At 31.7% G+C, this 25,762-nt stretch overlaps 2 protein-coding genes across 5 annotated transcripts in view; one reads left to right on the top strand and one right to left on the bottom strand.

Moving 5' to 3' along the window:
- Positions 1-329: 329 nt before the first annotated feature.
- LOC125072417 (REPTOR-binding partner) lies at positions 330-19,586 on the bottom strand. Of its 2 annotated transcripts, none has more exons than XM_047683046.1 (4): positions 19,412-19,586; positions 4,635-4,770; positions 1,530-1,651; positions 330-581 (listed from the first exon to the last, which is right to left on the bottom strand). In XM_047683046.1, the coding sequence occupies exons 1-4, from the start codon at positions 19,460-19,462 to the stop codon at positions 474-476; spliced, it is 417 nt and encodes a 138-aa protein (XP_047539002.1). In that variant the 5' UTR covers positions 19,463-19,586; the 3' UTR covers positions 330-473. The 2 variants fall into 2 exon arrangements, with proteins under 2 accessions (XP_047539002.1, XP_047539003.1); XM_047683047.1 differs by lacking the exon at positions 19,412-19,586 and adding an exon at positions 8,980-9,130 and having other exon boundaries at positions 331-581.
- A 329-nt stretch (positions 19,587-19,915) lies between these two features.
- Positions 19,916-25,762, top strand: part of LOC125072416 (stromal interaction molecule homolog) — a 47,190-nt gene continuing 41,343 nt past the window's right edge. For all 3 annotated transcript variants that reach the window (XM_047683044.1, XM_047683043.1, XM_047683045.1), the window contains exon 1: positions 19,916-20,288. In XM_047683044.1, coding sequence (XP_047539000.1) covers positions 20,117-20,288 — 172 coding nt within the window. In that variant the 5' untranslated portion in view covers positions 19,916-20,116. The remainder of the gene's footprint in view (positions 20,289-25,762) is intronic.

The raw sequence follows: 25,762 nt of genomic DNA, 5'->3' as shown, positions 1-25,762 counted from the left end.
TCAATTTATATTGACATTATATTTTTCATAAAAAAACAGCTATAAATTTTCTTTTCCTCTTAGGATATATTAAATTGGTCAAACCAAATATAAACATTCATACCAAAACTATAAATATATAAGAGTTATATACTTGAGACATTGTTTATATAACTATGAATATATATATAAAAGTACTTACTCGAAATGTAAACATTTATTAAAAATAATGAAATTTTGAATTTCATGTTTTTGTTACATTTTAAATGGTATAGTTAAAAATATTACGATTTATTTTAATTTACACAAAAATATTTGCCAACAATTTTTCATATAAAAAGTAAAAATAAATTCAAACTGTGGTTTCGAAATACGAATTTACTTTAAAAAAAAAAAAAACTTCTGTGATGGCCAGAATTGTGAAGAAGTTTCATTTTAAGTACAGCAGATAAATATAAGAGAAAAGGTAAAGTGTTACCTCTGAAGATATTTATTCAAAAAGGTTTGTTTTCCTCTTGCTTCACTACTCCCATTTCCTGGAGCAGCGTCTCGATGCCGTCCGGCATACGGCCTTGGTCGAGTTCGAGATTCCATTTGTAATACTGAAATTACATTATGAAACGTTAGATAAGCGTGAATGGCGAAGGTGGAATTTATTAATGGGATATTAAAATTACTATGTAAAATTTCTCAGTGCAATAAAGAGTATTATATATATTTCCTATCAAAAACATTTTCATGTAAAATGTAGCCAAGACTAGACCACATGACTTGCACTAGCAAAAAGTTATCAGATTTTACGTAGAGCCAAGCCTCTCACACCTTAGTCAAAATATGTGACCAGATAATATAGAATGGCTCCAACGCAAAGAAAAAAACATCGTTTGTCTGCCTGATAATGAAAAATTTATTTGATAGAATTTAATGAAACTTGTTCGGTAAATTAATTCTAACTGGCGAAACCGATTACAGCAAATGACCCACCATGTTTAAAAATCTGTAAAATCTTTGTAGCAGGGCTTTGTCCAAGCCCACCTGGTTAGGTACCATCAATTCATCAGATATTCTACTGCCACATATAAATAATTAGTATTGTTGTATACATGTACAGGCACAAGGGACATAAGATATATACCCAAAGTTGGCGCATTGGCGATGTAGGGAATGTTTAGCATTTATTACAGCGCCCGTGTCTATAGGCGGTGATGATAATGTGATGATATTTACTAGAAATTGTTTTAATCAGTAGATACTCATGCATGAGTACTTATAGACCTACACTACTTGTCTTTACTTGATTTAAGATATTCTGTTCTAATTTTTGATTCAGGAATTACACTTTTCATATCTTTAGAAGCAAGAGCTTGTGATTAAACTCGATTCCTTCAATTGGTCAAAGACGTTAACTCACTGAAATAATTCAACAATTATTGCTTAAAAATTAATCATTAAATTGTTTTTACTTTTATAAAATAATATATATTTAAACAACATTTCAGTAACACATTACAACACATTTTTACTTTTTCGTAAATAAAACCGTATACAACCTTATCGAGTTCCTTCCTCAGCGCAAGTACTGATCTCTCTCGATCAGCCACCAACTCTTCCAAATACTGGTAACGGAGCTTCTTACGGGCGCGACACTCACGCGCCGACTGCCTGCTGCGTTCTGAAAATATTGACTAATTACTAACTTTTGTTTTTTTTTCCAAAATTGACGTTTGAAGGTCATTTGACCATTGTTTTAAGGTCTCAATCTATTAACGCGGAATCGGCTTAAGCAAAGTGCGTATAACATTATCCGCGCATAGAGGATTAACCCCGATCGGCCTTCGGGACAGCAGCGGTTAGCTTACGTTCGGTACTCGCAACGAACAGTCGTTGCGACGATTGTTCAAGAGTTGTGACCCCAAAATGAGTTTAATTCAGATTAGCAATAACAAAAAATATACTTCTGTAATATAATTCTGCGTTTTATATCCATTCTTCGATTTTTTTAATAAGAGGAGATAAGGTAAAAACTGTATATCCATCATTCAAATTAACTTATGGTTAATGGTTGCTAATAACGACCCGTTGCCGGCGCTTTTCGACGCTCAGCGTAGTAAGCATGCAGACGTGGCAGTCCGGCTACTATCAACGCCGTACGGATGCAAACACCAAAACCGTTTTTCCGTCGATAGTCGACGCGATTTTCATCCTTAGTAACATAAGCATAAAGCTTTTTTTGACCGATTTCAGCCGGATCGGCGTCGATAGATTTGGAGAGACTCGAACAAGAAAGTACTAAATTATTAAACATTTCAGATTATAATCTAGCATTAGCATTTTTTTTTTTTTAATTTAAATTATAATCTCCTTGCAGATAATTAGAACACATTTCCTAACGTTCATAAAAATGTTGAATTATCGCAATGTTTGCAGCTTCTATATCAATTATACTATTTAATTTTAAACATTATTATTGAGATATTACTTAAATAATTTACTTTAATATCATCGTTTTACTTTAGTAAACAAAAAGCAAATAAAATATATAAATGAGCTCGCTAAGCCGATCGCACCAGTTACGACCGGACAAAGCGATACGACGCAGCACTTTGTATCACTGGCGCACGAGCGTTCAACGTAAATATATTGCAACTACAAGCGAATATAAGTATAGCACTATTGATTTATAAGAAACTACCATTAGCCAATAACTCTAAAAGTAAAAAAGGAACGAGCTGATAATTCCCCATTGTTGTACATGAAAAAATAACAACCATACTGATTTTCCTCAACTAACATACAGCAAAATGGGCTTGATGGCGTTTTAACTTGACGTATGAACTCACGTAATAGGAGTTAGACGTCAGGTGTTAGGCATAAAAAATAGCATGTATCCTTCCTTGGAGTACAGTTCCTTGTTTTATACTAAATTTCAACCAATGCGGTTCATAGTTTCGGCCATGAAAAAACAACAGACAGACAGGCAGTCAGAAAGAGGTAATTTTGCGTTTATAATATTTGGATAGATCAGAATAAATGCTCAAAAGATTGATATTTGCACGCATTGAAGGAGGATTAAGCTTTTCCGGGTAATTATATCTTACTGTTAGGAAAAGTACGAAGCAGACATCATTTACAATAAAGACGTTGTTTATTGTGTGCGTGATAATTACTGATTGTTTACCAGGTGACAGGCTATACTTATGCAGTACGGGTACAGTTAGCACTTTAACTACCTGGTCAATAATATAAGATACGTCTACTAGCGCTTCAAACGCGTGCATCTTAAGCGAGGCTTGCGGGTTCAGAGCAAGTACCACTGAATTTTCAAGTGCTTAATATGTGTCTAGAATTCATGTCGTGATTGCACGAAAATGTGAAATCTGCATGTGTCGGATAAAATTCTGACACATATATTGTGTATTTTGCCCGCATTAGAGTAGCGTGTTGGAAATCGCTTAAATCTTTTCAAATACATGCTCAACGTAGCCCAGCAGTGGGATATTTACTACTAATACTGCTAAATTGAGTCGGATACAATAACATTCAAAGTCTATTCAGTTTCTTTTCATGACGATGTAAGACAAAAATAAATGTTTATTTGTTTATTAATTCCTATGTTAAAAAAGGAATGCCTTAAGGCAAAACTGTGGCAGAACTGGCTTCTCCAAAGTTGTTCATAATTTTTATAATTGTTATGGCTTTCCTTCATTTTGGAATACAATTCAATTTCAGTTGTTGTTTCAGTTGAAGTTTAAAAAGTGTTTTAATTATTTTCAAAACAAAAATTACTTCTGTATGAAAACCTACGTAACAACAACACAATTTTAAATTATTAACATACTAACTGAACTCTACATTTTTTAATTTCACTGCCACGTACTGTCGGGTTACCAATTAGATCTCTAAGAAACATTAAACATTCCTTAGATCGTCACTAACCTTTAAAACTAACATGTTATGTGCCTTTTGCCTGTAGTTACACTGGCTCAGTCACCCTTGAAACCGGACTAATTATTGTTGCTTACCGGTGAAATATATGATGTACCAACCCAGACAGGCTTGAACAAAGTCCTATCACTAAGTATACTTAGACACCGTTTTACAGATCACAAACTTGGGACATTGACAACACGCTATACATATAAATATGTTCTTATGGAGGAGGTTCTTAAAATAACTTATATCCAATTTGTTTTAAATAACCTGGCGCTGCAGCAGCACCTTAACCTCTAAACCGTTCAAATGAACAGTATGACAATTTGTACTTATGTACATTATACATATATACACGACGATACAGGTACGATAAAAAGTAATGTACTAGCCAAATTAAAAAAAAAATCTAGCCAAATAACTATATCTACCACATAAGTAGTAGATACTATAGTGCCCAGGTATGTGCAAACACAGTTGCAATACCAAAATCAAATGGGGCACCCGACCAAACCTAATAGATGGAGCTGGAGCAGGAGCTGGACCAACGAATTTACGTGCTACATTGAAAACTATTAAATATTTCACTTTAGCAAGACTTAACATATTTTCGTACTTGTAAACCAGTCTAGTAGAATAAAAAAAAAACAATATCCTTAAATAGCTCGTAAATTCAAATCCTTGAAGTAGTTCATAGATCAAGTATTCAATAGACTGGTACTCACCCAGTTTAGCCTTCATGTCCTGCTTGTCGAGTTGCGCCTTTCTGCCGGGTCTGCGGCCGCGCTTGCCACTCTCCCTCCTCTCACCCCCCTCCGCACCGGACGCGCCTGTTGACCCGTACACCCCGCCCAGGGATTCCTGTCGACCGATTTTTATAACGTAAATACTTCAGCAGTCAATATAGTATATAAAAAAACAAAGTCTTACAAAAAAAAATCGTAAAAATATTTATTGAAATAATTCATTTAATATTATAACAGGTTCCTTTTAATGAATTACATTTATCTAGGAATAATTTTATACGAATTAGTAAATTTGTGTATCTTCCATTTGAAAAAACTAAAAGAAGAAAATGGAGAGTTCTTTTTTTTTTAATAAACGAATATTTTGAAGAAGATTGCTGCCAAAAACCACTGCCAGCTGTGTCAAAGATTATTGCAGAAGACGCGAAGAGTATTAATACATTTTTTGTGAATTGTTTAAATGAACATAAATATTGCATCAATATATATATATACAATATATACCATTACACGAATGAAAAATGAAACCAGCTAAACGTTTAAGACGTTTAAGATTTGTTCATCACAAATTTTTAAACATATTATGTCAAAACCAATGAAGTTCCAATATTCAATGAGCTATTAACAGTTTCGCTTTGACGAACTAAAAATAGATTTGTACGTTTGTTACAAAAGATTGCCAAGCTGTTCTTAATTCTATCTTCATTTTACGAAATGTTTGATTGAATATTGAGAATTTAATTTTAGTATGTATATTTTAAAAATTTTAGTTGTTCAAGTAATGTATTAGTGTATGAACACACACAGACAGCCACATACGCGCACGCACATCTGGGTCGTTTGATCAATGCTGAAAACTGTTGAATGAAGTGAACTCTACCAAGGGGCATTCGAAATAATTCCAACAGAAGCAAACGCATGCAACCAGCACATCTTAGTGTTTCAGAAAATAATCTCTACACTAGAATTGAATGAGTCAGATCGTAGCAGACTTGTAAACGTGATAAAGACTAAGCAAACTTTATGAGCTAATAAAACATGCTAGATAAGTAATAGCGAGGCGCAGGTCGATGGCACCGATGCATCGGACCTCGTATGCTAAATGACATTCACTTCGGTTATATTATAAAAGAAAGTCTACACACTAACCCAGTGAACTCGTTTTATTCTGCGTTTGATTAAAAAGCAATTATTTTTGTAGGATTTACCATTTCATACGTCGGTTACATACACTTGCCAACTCGACTGGATCTATCTGATAACCGAATCCAGTACATCCGTCGATGTTGTTGGTTAAATATTTTATTGCCATCTTTCTTTCATCTTTCTTCCATTAATTATGCATTCCTATGACATTTTTTTATGCTTTCAAAAATGGACAATTTATTTTAATACATTAAATAAAATTGTAGACATTAACTGCCTAAGTACTCTACTCCGCAGCTTGCGAACGACAGTACAAATCGCTTGTGCGTGCCTACAAAATCTAATCTCACTCAAAAACGAGTCTAGTACTCGCTCAAAAACTCTGTGAAAACCAGTAGGGCGAATACTCTCATTGCTTTGCCCAAACTTCAACAGCAATGCTTCACTTGATAGGATGAAAAATAACAAACGCGTCTTTAAAATTCCTTCAGAGTGCACTACAGATCTTTTGAATAGTTGACCTAGTAGTAAAACGTGTAAAGTATCTCGCAATATGCTGTAAAATTCATAGACTTGCGTATGAACCTTATGTTAAACGCACGTTTATGTTAGTACCTTAAGCAAATAAACATACATGTACAACATCAAGTCTGATGTATTCACTTACATTACGGATAAAATATGTTTAGAAGCTATCCTTGGCACGCTGTGTACAACGAAGTATTCCGTGACTGGCATGTAATCATCGCGTTTCGTTTATTAAAAATGGCAGAGACAGAAAAAAATATTAGTGGAACAGCCTTTAAAGTAAATAGCCACAACTTGCAACTATGTTTGTTCACAATCAGATAAGGATAATTCACAGCAATATACTAGATGTACTTGGTGGTAGGGCTTTGTGCAAGCCCCTATGGGTAGGTACCATCCACTCATCATATATTTGAAAAAAATAATCGAAAAACATTCTGAATAGCAATTAAGATAAATCTAATCAAATTCAAGAAAGTCTTAGTAATTACTATTTAAACAATAGTAATATCTCGTTTGATCTATCTTAACGTAGGTTACCCCTTGGATACACCTCCCCTGATCTTGAAGATAGAGGGTTATTTCGGAGTCCCATAGACTGAAACCGCCACGCTATTCTCTCGTTCCTCAAATCGTTACGAATACACACACAACCATTCGTAAAATATTATTATTGTGTGTGACCTAAATAAGTGCATTTAATAGCGTGCACATTTATAGTCGGTACCATGTACAAATGTAACAATTTTTTTTTTCAATCCAATTTTAAAGTTGCAAGCCTAAACCGCAATTATGATGTACTCCTAGATACGTATAGCCTATTCCAATGGGAGTAGGAAAGAAGATAAACAAACCTTAGATTTAAGTATTTCATACAACTTACTAATAGCTTAACTATACTGTACACTACTAAGAGTTTATATTAAATATATCTTTATTTATAATAGAACACTGTTACATTTAACTACTTATTTCCACTTTATTATTACTTCAGAAATTCTGATAACAGTTTGGTCGACGTTCAAAACGCCATTTTTTCGCAAATCCATAGAGAATATCATAGATTAATCAAGCTCTCAACCAATGATATCGCGTCAATTTGCTGTCAAATGTTGTTTATTTGGCTTTTTTCCTCTTATGGTTGGAATAGAGTATGTACACATGTACATCGACGAGTAATACAGAAGTAATTTCATAGAGCACATAGAGTTTAGAATTTTTGGACTTCATAGTTGACGGCGGATAATCTCAAGGGAGCCAAGTCCATAGGACATAAAGCACAAATGTTCCCTCTATTCCCTTAATCTAATTACGATCTGATGAGACGGAAATCTGATACGACCGAAATGAGTTCAGGTGCAGGACTAATAGCTTATTGTGTTTTCGGAAGCACATTTAAACACATCTAAATAAAGACTCTTACTGAGAAATTATCGACCGAAAACTCAAATAACTTTTTATGGGCTCTCTTGGTTTTTTAGCCCAGGATCTTAGGATATACAGATATATAAGTTAACTACAACACCAACGATTTCAAATTGCACGATCATGCAGTCATCGTAATTGGCAATTTTTATATGTAATTCAAAAGTAGGATAGATAATGCCACATATTACGAACTTCGTAATTTGTAAGATTAACATAGTTACAAGCAAAAAAACGTAAACCAAGGTAACACATTATGTTAAGCAAAGAATACGGTAATCAATCTACATGTACCCAGATCTACTTCAATGACGCACACATAATATACGCGCTTATAGTACTTTTTTTAAACTGCGTAGTCAGTAAAGTTCTCTCATTTAGAATTCGTTTACATTTACAAACATAAATAATAAATTGAACAGTAATAATTTATAATTTCTCGTTATTACTTCTAAAAACATGTTTGAAAAACTAAATTTGAAAATTATTTACTCTAACGCTTTTAAAATAAGAATTCAAAATATTGTCTCTGTGACCTATTTTTTTTTGTATGGTAAACGCAATAGTGCAATTATATAAAGCCATAGCTAGCTAGGTGTATATCTTTCAATGGCGTCGCGTGAAAGTATCAATGACGACACGTTTTAGACATTGAACATAAATAATAACTGCGTAGATTCATTTAAAAGAAGTTATACCTCATATAGGTCATGAACGAGATCAAGTTTCCATTTTCAAATTAAATACGATGACTTCCAATTTGAAAAAAGAAGACATAAATTAAGTAAATACGAATTAGTATTCACTTTTAAAAAACGTGAATTCGAATTTCAAAACTATAAAAGCTTTACTAAACATTTCAAGAAGGTTTTCCTTAAGAAGGTAACATAAGTAATATAAGTTTGATATAAATTTCCAAATAATGCCCATATAAAAATCCAGTCATAAAATGCACCATGATATATAAATCGCATCGCATATAAACGCATGTATTCAAACCTTGAAAAATAACACGCAAAAGGCTTACCAATAGACATTATCAAATCATTAGTGCATTTAAAGATAAGTAGGCATAATACATACTACCACGACCAATAACAAAGTACCAAATATTGAACACTACACAAACAATAAAAAAGACCCCTCAATGGTCCAATTGAATTCACCCGAAATCTTAATGTGCAATAATAGTATATCAAAAATTTACTAAGAAGTACAAACTTACCATAAATCAATTTGAATAATTGTTGTGCGTCACATTAAATCATAAAGTTACTGCGTTCGAACGATGGAACCTTCGGGCGCAGTTGCAAGTGTGTTATTGATTTTAGGAAACTAGGGCGGGGCTCCAGACTAAAAAAATGCACAGATGCAAGAGCCCGGTGAACTATCAATTACTGGAAACACCGGCGCGCGCAGGTCTATTTTGTACCTAGGTATCCTGGGTCAAGTACTGTCGTTATCACAAGCGCTACGTATTATTTTATGAAATATTAAAGTAAACAGACAATATTTATTTTACGAGTATTTGAGATAAATTTGATTATATTAAGTTGTTGCATTCGTTAAGTTACAAACAATATAATATTAAGAAACTATAATTTAGTTAAAATTCATTTAATAAGTAGATAAGCTTCAAATTATAAGTTTTTTTACAAGTCAGTATGGGTACCTATACTTGCAGCGGGTAGAATTGCAATTGCACTTATCAGAAAAATATACATTGTTGCAATATGTAACTGTTTTAATAACGAATGTACTTTTATTGAGCGGATCGGACATGTAGTGCGCAATTTCAATAACGCACCATGAATAAAAAAAATATGTTCTGCCTTAGCAAAGAATATATTTTACTGAAAATTTATGAATCACTGGCGACCACGCGTTGGTCTTTGGTCAGTTTATTTTTATTTCACAGTGACATTATAGACTTTAATGAATATTCCATACTCTAGAAATGATATTTTTTGTATGTGAATATTTATCAGGTAAATAAATTCGTAAAGTTCTCTGAGGCGTACAAAGGACATTTAAACGTTTGTTTTTTTTTTTTTGATTCCTACATAAATTTATTACACTAATTCACACTAGCTACAAAAACAAACACTATAAATACAAAGAGCAAAAAAAATTGCTAGTAAACTTGTAAAGATATCACTTATTGATAGCCGTGCATATTTTTACTCTATATTCTCGTCAGTGATAATATTGTTATTAAAATTGCATGCAACAATGTTGCTCACAATAAACATTTCAACAAATACGCAGTTCGTTGTTTCTCAGTTAGCAACAAAAGGCCGGCGATACCAACCAAACTGCGTCGTTAGCTCGCGTCAACCGATGATTTTATGCGGCGTAGTAACTGTCAATGCATAACCTAAAATATACAATATTCGACTATATTTTACGCTGTATAAACGATACCTTATGATACCGGTCGCATCAAATCACTGTTATAAAGACTTTTTCACATAGGAATCTTATAAGAAATCAAATATTACTCACAGTTCGTCGGAATAACCGGGCGTCGTGACCGCTTCAGAGACTGCCTCAACACACACTGACGGAACGTTACGTAGAGCGAGCGACCGCGCGCATTTAAATTGTATTCTTTTTTTTAAAAAACATACTTTTGAGTGATGGCGTAGCGAAACGCAGTTTTACAATGCATGCAGTAAACGAATGGTTTAAACTTTAGATGTGAGAACGCACAACGTGAACGAGTGTGGTGTCGCAACCGCGTATTGTACTCCTCCCCACCTTGAGTTAATGTGACCTTATCGTTTGGCTGCACTCAGTAACAGCTATTGCATTTTATAGCTATGATTATATATAGCGGTAAATTAGGGAATGTTGGATTTATCCAAAAAAAAACAATCGATCGAATCGATCCTTCGAATTTTCTAAAGTACATTAAATTTAAAAAATATTAAAGTCATTCCAATGTGAAGGACAAATTTGAATTTCTTGGGGAGTCCTTGTCCAGAATGGTATGCTTAAAATCACTGTGCACAAAACTAAATTTTATTATCACTTATTCACTGCATATAAAACAATAGATACCGATATTTAAAAATTGAAAAAACGATATATATTTTTTTAATAATATAATCCTATTAGAATATTTGTCTGCAGTGGTAAAATCTATTATGTATAGTTGAATTGGTTATTTTGCCATACCGATCCTTGTACAAGATTAAAAAGTTCAAAGCATTTTTCTGTATTAAACGATACAAGATTTGTGAATACAATAAATTACAGATAAAAATAAATGTATGATAATTATGTTCTAATTAATTTGGCAAAGCTAAAAGATATTGCTAGAAAAAAAAAAAATCAATTATTAATAATGTTAGCTGCCTATCGTTGTTTATTTTACCAAAACATGTTACGATCGAATCGATCTTCCTTGTTAGTGAAAATTTTAGCGTCGCAGGTTTTTATATGTGTAATAAATATACTCAGCACTGATACACAAGCTGCTTAGGTCATACCGTGTTTGTAAGTTTGCTCAAAACTGGCATTCGTTTATTCTTATGCAGAAACAAATCGAACTTGCTTGGGTGCATAGCAGACCCCTTTATTTTTTAAGCACTATTTACCATTACTATTATTAATATCAATGATTCCTGTTTATTTCAGTTAAACTAAATATTAGTTCATTTAGCAAAAAACTATTCTTTAAGTAGCTTTCTCCAATTGTCTCAATAAGAAATTCGATTTGATTCTTGTGCGTAGCCTCCTCAAACCGCGCCTCACGCCTTGCACCAGCTAGCACGAAAAAAATAAGTTACGCACGATAAAAGATAGTTCTTTAAAGGATCAGGATCAGGTTCGTTAAATATTTCTTTACGACACTATAGAATTTAGGAGTAGTTTATAAAATTGTTATTTGGAATTATTAAGCTACTACGAAATAAAGCTGATTTTATTGTGAACCCGAGAGCGTTTACAACTGATCAAACACTGAAGATATACAAACATATACAAAAATAAAGTATGCAAAATATTCTTGTAACAATGTATGTTTTTAAAGATCTTACAATAAACATATATATGATTTAGTTATATTCCTACTAAATAGTAATTATACTACATACTATACTACGAGCCGCCCGACTTTAACAGTAACAGCCTGTAAATTTCCTACTGCTGGGCTAAGGCCTCTTCTCCCTTTTAGGAGACGGCTTATTCCACCATGCTGCTCCAATACAGGTTGTTGGATACACATGTATCAGAATTTCTTTGAAATTAGACACATGCAGGTTTCCTCACGTTGTTTTCCTAAACCGCCGAGCACGAGATGAATTATAAACACAAATGATGAAAATTCAGTGGTGCTTGGCTAGGTTTGAACCCGTAATCAACGGTTAAGATCGTTCTAACCACTGTGTCATCTCGCCCGACTTCGCACGTGTGCAATTCATTAATAAAGAAAATGAAATGATATAAATATAATTTATACCCTGTAGCAGTCAGAAATAATGTAACTTTCAACAAGTGAAAAAACTTTTATAATTGGATCATTAGTTTTGAAGTTTATCCCCAACATACAAACAAACATATTTTACTTCTTTATAATACCCGTATGAATATAGATTTAACTTATGACAACATTAAGACGGAATAAATACTAACTAGCGGGTCGCCCGCGAAATTTCGCGTTTATTCAAATTTTTTTTAGGAATTTCGAAACCTATGGCAGGTTTGTTTTGATTTCATTTCATTGTAAACTGCAAGCTACAAATCTAAATTTGGCGTCAAAATAATGAAACTTTATTGAAATGAAATCTTTAATGTCAAATAGTACACATTAGTTCAGTTTGAATTGGAGTTTGTTGATAACAATATACTTGATTTTTGATTTAGTTTACGTTTTTCCGTTTTTTTTTCTTATACAGCCGTAGTACCGCTCTCTAACCGGCCAGTAAGTTTTTTCCACTATCAAAAACGAATTCTTTGTTAAATTCTAACAACTTAGTTAATTGCAATCAAGAATTCTCTTTATTTTTCTGCACATCTACGGCTGGAGCTGTTCAAAATGAGACCACAACCGATTTTTATGTGCAGCTATTCACTGGGACAAAAATCGGTTTACGCTATTAATATAAGATGACCTAGATGGATGAATGGAGGGATGACCCTCAAACAAATCATCTTATGGGATGAGATCTTATGAGATGTCAAGGGAGTTACTAAGGAAATATCGTCAGTATCCTAGTAACAACTAGAGGGAAATGAATGGAAGAGCAAAACACAATGAGCTGGCCCTTAATAAATAAACAACATTTAAGTTGTATCCTTTTTAATGTATTATTTTTTTAATTTCATCGCAGTATGTTGTCTGCACCGTGTTATGATTTAAATAAACTTTTCTTTGTTTATTTTAATTCGTTTCAAATAACAATAAAGTCCAGTGTTCATCTAAACTAAAATAATGATTTACCTGTTTTATTTTATTACTTTAAATCGATAATCACTCTGGAAAAAGGGTCACCTGATAGTAAGTAGTCACCTCCGCCCATATGCACTGGTGCTGTGAAAAATACTAACCAATTCGTACATCGCCAATATGTCTCTGGTGCCTACATTTACACTGGCTCACTCTTCCTTCAAACCGTATTGCTGTTTGGCGGTAGAATCAATGTGAGGGGAAGGTACTACCCAGTAGTTTAGAAGTTACATAAACGTCATTGATATTGATTACATGGGACGCCGTTGGGACAACAGTGTCGTGTAAATTCGATATGAAGTTACAGTGTTTTCTGTTTACTTCGAAATATATTACACATGTTGATTAAGGATTTAGGCTCAAATAAATTTTCTTCTAGTATATGTTAACCAACAGATTATCGTGTAGCAAAAAGGGTTTGATGATTTTTTTCGTTCAAAATTTCAATCACATTACTAGTGGTTAATTTAATATAAAATCTTTTGTCCTCATCAACTGAGTGTACAGCTTGTGCTAAGACAGATAGGATGCGAAAACAGATCAGATTATAAATCGGGCAGTTAGAAGATATTGCACAAAGTGACATTTTTCTTTAACATCGAGCCCAAACGAATCATTATTAAATTATCAAAATCCTAATAGCGCTTAGTCTTGGATTCGGATATTTAGTTAAAATCCGTTAAACCGATCGATTATTATATGATATCGATTAAGGATTTCTTGGCGTCGACTTATTAAAATTAATAATTATTAATGAATATTTCAATTGCAAAAACGATTCTCTTAAAATTGTAAAATAATCAATCATGTTTGTCTTTTACATCACTTCTTAACTACTCAAACGATCATAATGAAACTTTACATTCGGTACATAACCCCTGACAAACCCCCACAACTCACATGCGGGCGAAGACGAGGGCGGAAACCAGTACTTATGCATAATATTTTCAAAGTTTTTGCCTGACAAATTATAGTTGGCACTATTGCACACAGACAGTTTTTTATTCAACAAAAACTAAAATCAATAAGGAATAAGTCGCATATAGTTAACGCGAAGTGCGTAGTAAATGTTAAAACACATATTGCGCAGATGCGAGATCTAGGTCATACCTGAAAGCCAATGAGTTTTTTTTTCAACATACAAAAAACATACAACGATCGTTTTAAAATTCATCGTTCAAAATATTATCCTTCTCGCTGAAATGTTTATTTGCGATTGAAATATAGCCATTGCCAATGGCAAAAAAATTACATCTCTGAATATTTCATATACATATAGCAGGTAAACACATACTCATAATAGTATTATAAGCTCTATGTTTACACTAATCTCGATAAATTCCAATATTATTATTGCAGTCAGCACAGCGCTTAATATAGGAACAAGATGGCCGAATAGTTAGAACACGAACTATTAACCGATAATTGCGGTTTTATACAAGCGTCACTAAATTTTTAGTAACCCAGAAACGTCGACTGATTTTGACAAAATGTATAAAAAGTTTACATTTACCACTATAATATTTTTTTTTTAACAAAATATATTATCTTTTAGTATATGACTTATTAGTAAATATTTAATATGACCATTAAGTAGTTAGTCTCACGGTTCGGTAATAAAATTTAAAATAAAATTGTTGTAACATAACGAAATACTATATTTGATTTAGTGGAATAACGCCGGCGGATGAAGATTAAGCTTAACTGTTGATCTGATTAAACTGTAGAGTTTAATCAGATAAAAGGTTTCTAGAAGTTGACAAAATACCTAACCTATAACTTTAATCAGGTTCCAAAGAAAATTGTCTCAATGGAACGTAGCTTAAGAGAACACTGAATCACCAATATATGTTATTTGATGACTTGCAAAATATAATACGCATTCGTATATTAATGAAATCGATAATCATTTTTAGAAATACACTCTATACTGATATGTTTGTTTTTGAATGCATCGCATTTGTTTTTCATCGCATAATCATTATTCTAAAAACATTCAGAACTATTATTACTGGACTAGTAGACTAGTACTAGTGGACTAGTAGTGGACTGACAGTCAGCTGAATTCGAATCTATAGCCTAAAACAACTTCAACCTGATGACTACGTTATATGCGATACACTAATGACAGTAAATACCGGAATTCCTCAAGGGTCTGTTCTCTGTGCGTAACGGGTCCTTAATTCCTGCTTTACGTTAATGACCTAATTCTGTTTATTCTCGTTGGACAGTACTGTAACAGAGATCTGATTCATTGCAGGAGTGAGCTTGAAGCTGTAGGTTTTTGTAGCGCGAACGAATTTAACATTCAATTTAGTTTCATAGTATGGAGATGACAATCTATTCACTTTTAACACAACCAAATTAGCAAAAAGGATTTATTTTAACTTGACTCCCACTTTCTTAGGTGCACCTATTTCTATAACGCACTGCTTTTATACCTCAATATTGAGTAGTTAAATTAAACTTTGACCACAATCTCGGCAAAGGTTTAAAAAAGCCAAAAACCTGGGTCTCCTAAGCAATGCCAAGTAATGGTCTAAACCTGGCCACCTACCTTTATTTACTAACGAAGGTATTACCATTTAAGCATAATATATTACCAAAATTATTACAAAAATAAAGTACTGAATTTAACCAAAAATGGAATTCGCCAAGGCTGGTAATCAATAAAATATTATCAACTGTTTATTAATTTAATAAAAAGGTCCTGCTTAAATTTGAACTGATGTAAATAACATTATTTTTATATGAGCATTCAAAAATATAAATTTTAGAATAATTAAGATGAATCCATTTTCCTATGCCAAACAAGGTAAACTTTAAAAAATGTGTGTATTATACGCACGTCTCCAAAGAGCATCAAAGATTGCAACCACGTAATAGAAGTACCTTAGTTAATGTTTACAGCATCAACAAGGGGGCGAAGGTTAATCTTTTATCTCGAATGCTACAACTTCTTGACAAATAACTGATTTAAAATAGAGTTTAAGATAAACAATACAATAATACAATAGAATTCGACATAAAGTAATCCGCTCAAAGATTCCTAAACGAGGTTACTAGTTACTCGAGAGGCCGATGAACACACTCGTCAGTTTGAGTGTTAATTCTTTTGGATTGGAGATTTCTTTTGGAGCATTATGATGTTTTGAAACAAAAACCTGATTCATGTGTTTCTACTTCTGTAGCACAATTCTTTTTCATGTTCAAGGTACGAATAAGCAACGAAACATTTCGACCCTCACTAACTTTTGATGAAAACTCCGTCATATTACCCTATTTAACTTAACAGCGTTTACACACTGGCGCTTTAGCACGCGATATTATAAATCGACAAAAACAATATTATGTAAATATGATAAGAAGGAATGATAAATCAGAAGCATGCAGATACACCGGTGTGCGAGTAGCTCAAACAGGGAACTAAAGAACATAGAAAAGAGCCACTAAATATATACATACATTGTAAATCCCACTTAATGAATATAATAATAATAACTGTGTAAATATAAGAACATTCTATTTTCGTAGAGACCTAACTTCCCGGACTTCATACTGTTAAAGGCTCGTCTACATAGCCCGCCCACTAATTAATTATTCTACCGCCAAATACTACTTTGTATGACTATGTTCCGGTTGATAATGAGTCAATATATTTAAAAGCACAAGGACAAAGGCCTTAGCCTCTTTAATTGGCAGTTCATTGAGTGTAAAAAACACTTCTAATTAATTTATAAAAATAAATAAATTTACAAAAATAAATATATGACAATATAAGGATTCTAAGGATCTTGTGACACTATGATCGAAACATCTGATATTGCTATGAACAATAAACGATGTCGCATTATCATCTGAAAAGTGAAGTATTTATTAAAGTGAGTTAGTACTTGCAAGTTTTAAAAAAATTGTACGAATAGACCTGCGAGTTACGGTCGAAACGTACTAACATTTACTTAACGTAATCCTTGCGTATGCACATATGTGAAATGGCGTCAGCTGTTATTCTCGGTGAGAATGTTTTGTCTGTGCCGTTGCACGTCTGTATTATTCGAATGAATCATAAACATCAGCTATATGGATATCTATTCGAATTATTTCGATATTATAAGAATATCTATGATTTGTTTGATCGCAAATACGTCTGGGATTGTTTGCCAGACATCTGCCAGCACATATGAACACACGTGTTTAGCTGTGTTGCCATGCTACGTGTTAGTAAATAAGGACCTACTTAAAAGAAACGACGAATTATTAAGCTGGACTAAATTATTTTATTTATAGATTTATTTCCAATAAAGGTAACTTGACTATTGTATCGGAAGAAGAGAAATAATATTTTTTTTATTTAAGTATTATTAATCTCAATTTAAGGACTTACTGCCATAATTACAATTAGATGTTATCCACTAGTTCACAAGAACCAAATAACTTGACTAGTGTGAAATATTTATGTAGGAAAAAGAGACATATCCCAGTAGACTGTTTTATTACCATGTATCCGAAACAGATTTTTGCTTTTGTAATACAATATTCATTGAATTATCTTAAAACAAAACTTCAGTAGAGTCAAACGAAAATTTAAAATGCCCTGTAATAGTAATAATTAAACTAAAAATTTTAACACGTACGAATGTAAATTTCCAACCGAGACTATTAGTAAATAAACTCAATAGTTATTCTCATAGACTGATTAATTTTACCCAGACTCAAAACATTTAATTAAAATTAAATGTAACAAAAAACAATACTAGAACCAGTATTAACACGTCTACAGTGACATCTAGTGTGAACAAGACAAATGATTTCCTTCAACAAAACAAACAAAAAACGCCATCTATGTATTGGAATTTATGATATTTCTATCAGGGAAATAGTCCAAAAATAACATTAAAACAAAACTGGAAATATAATTATATGTCACTACGCTTTGCATTTACTTTATAAAAGTTATTTTTACATTACTAATATTTAATGGGTGAAAAAAGAATATCTGTTGATTACAAAAGTTTTCAATCAGTTTAGTTCAAATAACTTAAGAATTATAATTGAAAGTTCTCGAGAGAGAGATCTCATCTATTTAGCATGTTTGTTTCTATAACCCTTAAACAATACATAGTCAATGTCATGGACACTGCTGTATAAGAATAGAAAAGTATACTATTTTACTAAAAAATGAAGAAACTATCAATATTGTATATTTGTATAACTTAGCACTATTTAATATATTTTATATTAAATATCTATTCAACTTTATCTTATAGAGTATACTAAGACTAGGTAATTTCCTCGTGCCCAAGGATGCCTCGTAGAGGTCGCTTTATAAGCGATAAGACCACATTGTCTAACATTTATTGTTACTAAAACTATTTTGGTAAAGCATACACATGTATTATACCTCATGATTGTGACTTTCTTGTAATAAATTTAATAGGACATGCATTTTCAATGTAATTTTTCATGTCAGTTTATTTATATACTTAGTTAATTTCTAAGATATATCATATTTCATTCAATCTTCTATTTTAGGTTTTCTGATCTCACCACCATCAACACTAAACCTCTTCATATAAAATGCTATTCAACAAGTACATTATATTATAATAAGCATGTGCATGTTTTTTTTTGGTTACATAGACAATGAATTTTAGATAAATACTTTTTAGGTACAAATTAGAAATTAGGTAGGAAAAGAATTATATCAGACTTTTATCAGATGTATTCCGAGATTAAATACAAATAAAATAGAAATAGTTAATTTAATAGTAATTCTTTGTCCGGTGTGAGCTGATAAAATATATTTGGGACTGATTAAAAATGGTTACAGTAATGATATCATGTTATAATTTTTAATATTCAAATATAAAACATTAAAGTTAAATATATATAATCAAGTAGTAAAAGCACCATACATATCACTTTTAAAAAGATTGATGAAAATCTTAAATCTTATTGTGCAATAGTTCTAAACAGAATAATTACACAAATGTCGGACGGATATTTGATTGAACAAGGAAATGGTGTCAAAGGCAAATGACTAAAGAATTGATTTCGATAACGAAATATTTGATAATGTGTACGTATTCGTATTTTTACTCATTCCATTATTCTAATCATTAACAACATTTTCATTAAGACTTTACAATAATAAACACCATTTACAAAACCATAAACAACATTGACAAAGGAAATTTGAACTTACATTGTGTGATTCCTCTTCCAAAACAGCCATGGTCTCAAAATCAATATTCATCGTATTATATATATCACTTAAACTTGTTAACCCCAAAACGAAACGTCTTAGAATACTAAATAAATAAGAAAAACAGAAAATATATCAAAATATTAACATCCAACAAACGTATTGTTTACAAACTGGCAAGGTCATTTGACATATTTTGGTAACATACGTCACGTGACGTCATATTGATCTTTTAATTATTAAGGCTTAAATGTACATAAAAACAAAAAAAATTATAAAAAACGCGAGGTAAATATACTACAATGTAAACAGCTAATAAAATTATTTATTAAGTATTTTAAATGTGTGCATTTTGCTTGTCTTTAATTACTTTTATTAACTGATAGCTGGTCGGTGTATTCGAGCACTGAGCACAGATTATACGTATGAATGTTAATGCAAGTTATATAATCTATATCGCAGCAAAAAATGTTGCCATATCAAAAAAAAGCAACGTCAATTTTTTTCAACCTCACGAAAAATCTTTCTGTGATAACTCTGTAGTTTTATGTTTTGTGACCGTGCGATGTGGCCTTAAGAAGTAGAAAAATCCTTTTTTTTAATCTATTTTATTTTAGGATGTGTATAGAGTGTGGTTTAGCAGCGGTGTTACTGTATATTTGCAAAAAGTTTATGCATTAGCTTCAGTGTCATTTAGATATCACGATGCGTATCGGTTTTGTGTTATACTGGTGCGTATTTGCTTTTCATCTGTGTAAAGCGGATGATGGGGAGAGGACAGAATCTAGGGAGGGTGGGCGAAGGCCGCAGTGGGGGCCCATGGTGCGAAGTGGTTCATTCATCAGCGATTCAGCAAGTGCAGCGTCGAATGAAATAAGTAAGTATCTCAGACAGTTTGTTGGCTCATGTCACCTGTTGGCGTCCCTAATTCAAATCACTAGCATCGAAGCCAAGAACATTAAACGATGTTTTATTATATGATACAATTATCAAAATTAAATAACAATTAAGGCTACAATAATGACCTTAAAACTAGTAGTTACCTTAACTGGACATACGAGAACCTTCTGGCCCTGTTCCATAAATAAAAATAATAAATATTCTTTTCAACACCTGTTCACATATATAGAAACTGCTTATTAATAGATTAAATTTAATAAATTATTTTGAGTGACAGATTCCTTACAGATGCTCACTTTGAATCATAATTTATATTAAATATTTTTTTATATACTTTATATGATGGTAAGTCATACATCAACTTATAATACATTCTTATAACACTTAATAGTGTTTTAGTACACTCTTGTTAGTGAGTGAATTCTAAATATAAGTAACAGATGGGTTTGTTTGTCTTTAAGCGTGGGAAAAAATGTATAAATCATATCCTGTTACTATTAAAAATGAAATGTCATTATATTAACAATATTTAATTTATATTTTAGGTAATTTCAAATATAGAATATATGTTTTTTTTTTAAATCATTACCAATTTATTTTAACATTTTATAGTGCTTACACAATATTACTAAATGAAGTAATAAATATATTTAAAGTTAGGCAAAATTAATCATGATAGTGATAAATGTAAAACACTACAAATACTAACAAAAATCTACTACTACTTTAAAAAAAAAATAACAAAACAAATCAAACTCATTTATTTTATTTTCTTATATTAGAATATGAAATAATATTTATATATTAAAAAATATCTAGTAATACTTATAAATTATTAAATAATTAACCAAATAAAATTATTACCTGATATGATTAATTTTTATACTAATTATATCTATATAAATAGTAAAATATAAAAAAGCAACAATTAATATGTTTATATGTTGATTATTAATATTTTATATATTTTAATTATATATTGAATATGTTTTTGTATACAATAATGTTTGCAATAAAATTTGTCATAAAGCAAGGTTAGTCTAAATTTTCCTTAATTTAAGGAAGATCTTCAAATTGAAAACCTTCAAGGTATAAAAATAATGAGACCTTGTTCAGTAATTGGTCGCTTGTAAACCAAGAATCAAAACATTCATCAATTGTTTCAATGACAAACAATTAGTAACATACTCTTGCAGTTTCTAATTTGTATAAATTGTATGTTTATAATAAAAACTCATTACTACTTACCTCTTTTTAAAAAAAAATCTTTCAATTACCTTATTGTTTTGTATTCATAATTTAAAACAGTATATTGTTTTATAGCTATTTTTATTTGAAAAAAACTCCAGGTATATCAAATTAAATCAACTCAGGATTAGAACTGAAATTTATTATTATTTATTATGTCTGATTGTAATCAAAGTATATGTACATAATATATAAACACAATGCACTATATACTTAACTACTTATTATAATAAGTAGTTAAGTATACATAAAATATTTTTTAGGTTCTTTTTCCTGTTTATTTTTTTGCAGACCGTAATAGTTCAATATTTTTTTTCTCAGACTTAAAACCATCATATTATTGAGCAACCTCCCTTTTTTATTCGTAACTAGTTTCCGCACATAGCCTCGCTTGCGTTTGATTTCGGCGTCGAGTGTTAGTTACCCTATGTCCGGTTCCGTACCTCTGATATTGTTTATGCAAAATATCACGATGATTACTTGATTAATTATAGCGTACCAAACAAACTTACATTCCCATTTATAATATTAGTTAGGATAGACAGGTGGACTGGCAAATAAGCGACCATTTGGTTACCACCAGCCATATAAATTAAGGGGCAAAAGACAAACTGCATTCGATAATAGTCGAAGCTTTGTTCGACTTCGGTTTCGTTTAAATTCAACTCGTCAATTGTTGATCACGTGATTGATCTTGTTCAATGTATTTTGGCCTTTTCTACAAACGATATCGACAATCGCTTGTGACTCACTATATCCGATTCTAAATTTGAATTTAGGCAAAGAGATAACCTTAACAGTGACACAAATGTATTTCCTATAGGTGAAAATTAATATATAATTTCACTTTGTCGAAGTCACGCGTTAAAAAGCTAATAAGAATCTCTTGGTGAAGTATTCTGTTTTGTATTGTCATGTGTGAACGACCCTGAGCGTTTCGCATTGCGTTATTGTAAGATCGAAATACACAAGCATAAAACAGTGTTATTTTGCGGTGATTTATATTAAGCGTATCAGATTGTAGTCTCGATATCCACATCAGAGTTTTGTTACTGTACTAATAAACGGCGATTATATAATTTTGATACGATTGTAATACTGACGATTGTATTTTTTATACGTATACTTTATCAATACTGAGTTATATGTATACACGTGTCAATTGTTGGTGGAATTTTTCGGTGCGTTTTGGGTAATTTTAGACGATATCATGTTTGTCATGTCTTTATTAATTAGTATATATTAAGCGAGTTCATAAACAACTCAACCGCATCATTGGTAGAATCATCTCAAGAAGCATTGGCGGGAAGCGGTTGATAGCAGACGTCTGCCTAATTATTGTCTCGCATAGTTCACTATGACGACACCAATTTTTAAAAGGCCGGCAACGCACCTGCGTATTCTCAAGTGCTGCAGATATCGACGAAGTGCGATAGTCACTACAATGACTATACGATTGATTTAAAGAGGAACTTTCAAGCAAACAAAAATAAATCTGCGAAAGACATTTAAAAAAAAGGCAATTGTTTATTACCAATATGTGTCGATCTATTCTGTAAGATATCCAAGCACGACGTAGACCTTGTGAAATTAGATGATAATAAGCGAAATGAAAACAATATATTGTTACGAATATTGCGTATTATTGTAATAATTACAATGTATAACGATCGTGTTGCGAAATCGTTTCCATCGAATGTCAAATTTGTTTCATACAGAATGTCTTTCAAGGCTTTTATTTTATAATTGAGTAAAAAATCATAACTTTGAATATTTTGTTCTATTTCAAGCTGTCATATTTCGAAGTTTCTTAGAATACGTCCATATTCTATTGAATCGACTATCATAACATGTAAAAAGCATTGTAACCAAGCCAGATGTTTTAATGATTTAAACATCTGGGAAAATAAAACGTCAAAAGTGCTTTTATGGAAGAATATCATTAAAGATTTTTTGTTTAAGTGTACTTACGTCACAGACGAAACTACTAGGAATATTAAACAAACGTGACTAAATTAGACTACGAAACTTAACCATATTCACAATAATATCGTTATGGTTAATTGAAATGTAATGCATCTATTAAACAAGGAATTTATTTATTAAGCGATTAGGTAATGTCTGATAACAAGCGGATGAAAATAGTTATTAAATTGATTTTGTTTTTTATTACGTTCATATAATGCGTTAGTTATTCCGTATAGTGCAATATTAACACTGCCTCAGTACCTCTTCACACCAGATAAATATAATTTTGTACGAATAGCTGATTTTTTTAGTTTTAAAATTCATGCAAATGCATTTAAGTTATTTAAATGTAATGATGTTGTTTAACGCCATTACCACTAAACTGTCAGCCAATTATAGAGTTCGTGGTTGTATTGCATTAGCGGTGTAGAATGTATTTTTACAGTGACAGTGTTATGATCGATGGTGATTACCATCAGGTATTTTGCCTACCTTTCTAACATAAATGAGTAAATAACTTAAATTTGCCTCTTAAACTTGGCTTACTCTTTTGTGGAGAAATGTATTCGGTGATGATACGAAAAGGAACGTTTTCGCAAAAGTTTATTAGAGAATTAGTGATATCATGAATTATAGCATCTTAGAAGACAAATAAAACGATGGATTCCAAGCAATTTGTTTATAATAATGGTAATACATAGTAAACTAATTCAAAGATAGAAAAAAAAAAACCGCTGAGTTTCTTTCGTTTCTTGGCAGGTCATGTTGCTTTCCTTTCCCAACCGGTGATAGTTTTTACATAGACTTTCAATGAGTAAGTGTATTTGTACGTTGAATAAATGAATTTCAATTTGTTATTTCTGGTGAGCAATGAATATAACAATGGAATTTTCAATACATACGTTAATATTTGTACATTCGATCTGTTGTCACGTGGTCGAAATGTTCAAGTTGTATTCTAAAATAGTCGGGTATGAAATCTGTCTGCCATTGATCTTGTCAAATCGTGAGTCATTCTGTCTGCCGTCTACCGAAACTATGTGACGTGTCACTTGGATATCTTATCTTTCTACTAATAATTTAATTTCATAAAATTTGATAATAGACTTTGCTTTAGTATTAAGTCATTAATTTTAACGCTTATTTTATTATAATCTGTATTTGATTGTAATAAAAAAAATGTGCACTTAAAGCGCTTTTGATTTATAATTTATATTTATATTTGAAGGCGTTTAAGAATCGAATAATTAAAAATATAAGGCCGTCACAGATTGTCAATGATTCAAGATTGTATAAAATGTCGCCAAGTTGATTATTAGTTTTTTTTTTTAAATAACGCATTGAATAAGTAAAAAATGTAATGTCGCTCAGTAGTAAAAGTAAATATCCCATCGCTGGACAACAGTTCACTTCCGCTAGGTACAGGCCCGTCGTCATCTAGAGTGCAGATGGTACAAAGAAAACCAGGCGTGGCGCATTGGTGGCCGCCTGGTTTATTATGATTCATGACCATAATCGGTGAGCCAAAGAAAGTCGCCACAATACTCCTTGCACTCAGGTCCTTGTAGTACTGAGGACTTTAATTTTACAGCCAAACAGTAGTATTTTTTACACCTGTTTATATAAATGTAAATCATAGATTTAATCCTATAAAAACTTCTCATTGAGTCCCTGTTTTTTTTTTAGCATTAGCAGCCTGTAAATTTTCCCACTGCTGGGCTAAAGGCCTCCTCTCCCTTTGAGGAGAAGGTTTGGAGCATATTCCACCACGCTACTCCAATGCGTTTTGGCGTTTGATTTAATTAAATATATTTTTATTTACTTAAACCAACATAAAAATTATAGATGGTAATTTTACCGTTTATAAAAAACTCTTCGTAGAATATTTGATCAACTAAAGTTTGTTCTTCTAATCTAGTTCCAGACAGTATTTACCAGACGTCAACATTAACATGTTCCGAGGATAACGAGAAACCTCATTTCGTTGTATTCGAGAATTTTATTAAAATGTTAATGTACTTTTTAAATAGGTCAACTAGTTTTAATCTCTGGTTTCGTTCGCGTACATTTTATCTATCAAAATATTTTATATTCAACTAGTCTTTTATAGCATTTTGTAATTAAGCACGTTAAAGAGTTGAATTTAATATTAAAATACCACGTATTTATAATGTGATCGCCACACATTGGATCGTCGTGCTTCAGGATTAAATTAAATGTATGTTTCATCATGAA

This window comes from Vanessa atalanta, chromosome 21 (genome assembly GCF_905147765.1).
Source record: "Vanessa atalanta chromosome 21, ilVanAtal1.2, whole genome shotgun sequence".
NCBI classification, from domain to species: Eukaryota; Metazoa; Arthropoda; class Insecta; order Lepidoptera; family Nymphalidae; genus Vanessa; species Vanessa atalanta.
Note: the sequence above shows the minus strand (reverse complement) of the source record. Positions and strands in the feature narration are given on the sequence as shown.

What these genes read in the sequence shown, in the direction of transcription:
- LOC125072417 (XM_047683046.1), bottom strand. Translation starts at nt 19,462, where the DNA reads ATGAATATTGATTTTGAGACCATGGCTGTTTTGGAAGAGGAATCACAC. An exon ending in TGGAAGAGGAATCACACAAT is followed by an intron (nt 4,771 to 19,411) that starts GTAAGTTCAAAT and finishes ATCGGTCGACAG; the next exon opens with GAATCCCTGGGCGGGGTGTA. An exon ending in TGAGGAAGGAACTCGATAAG is followed by an intron (nt 582 to 1,529) that starts GTTGTATACGGT and finishes ATGTAATTTCAG; the next exon opens with TATTACAAATGGAATCTCGA.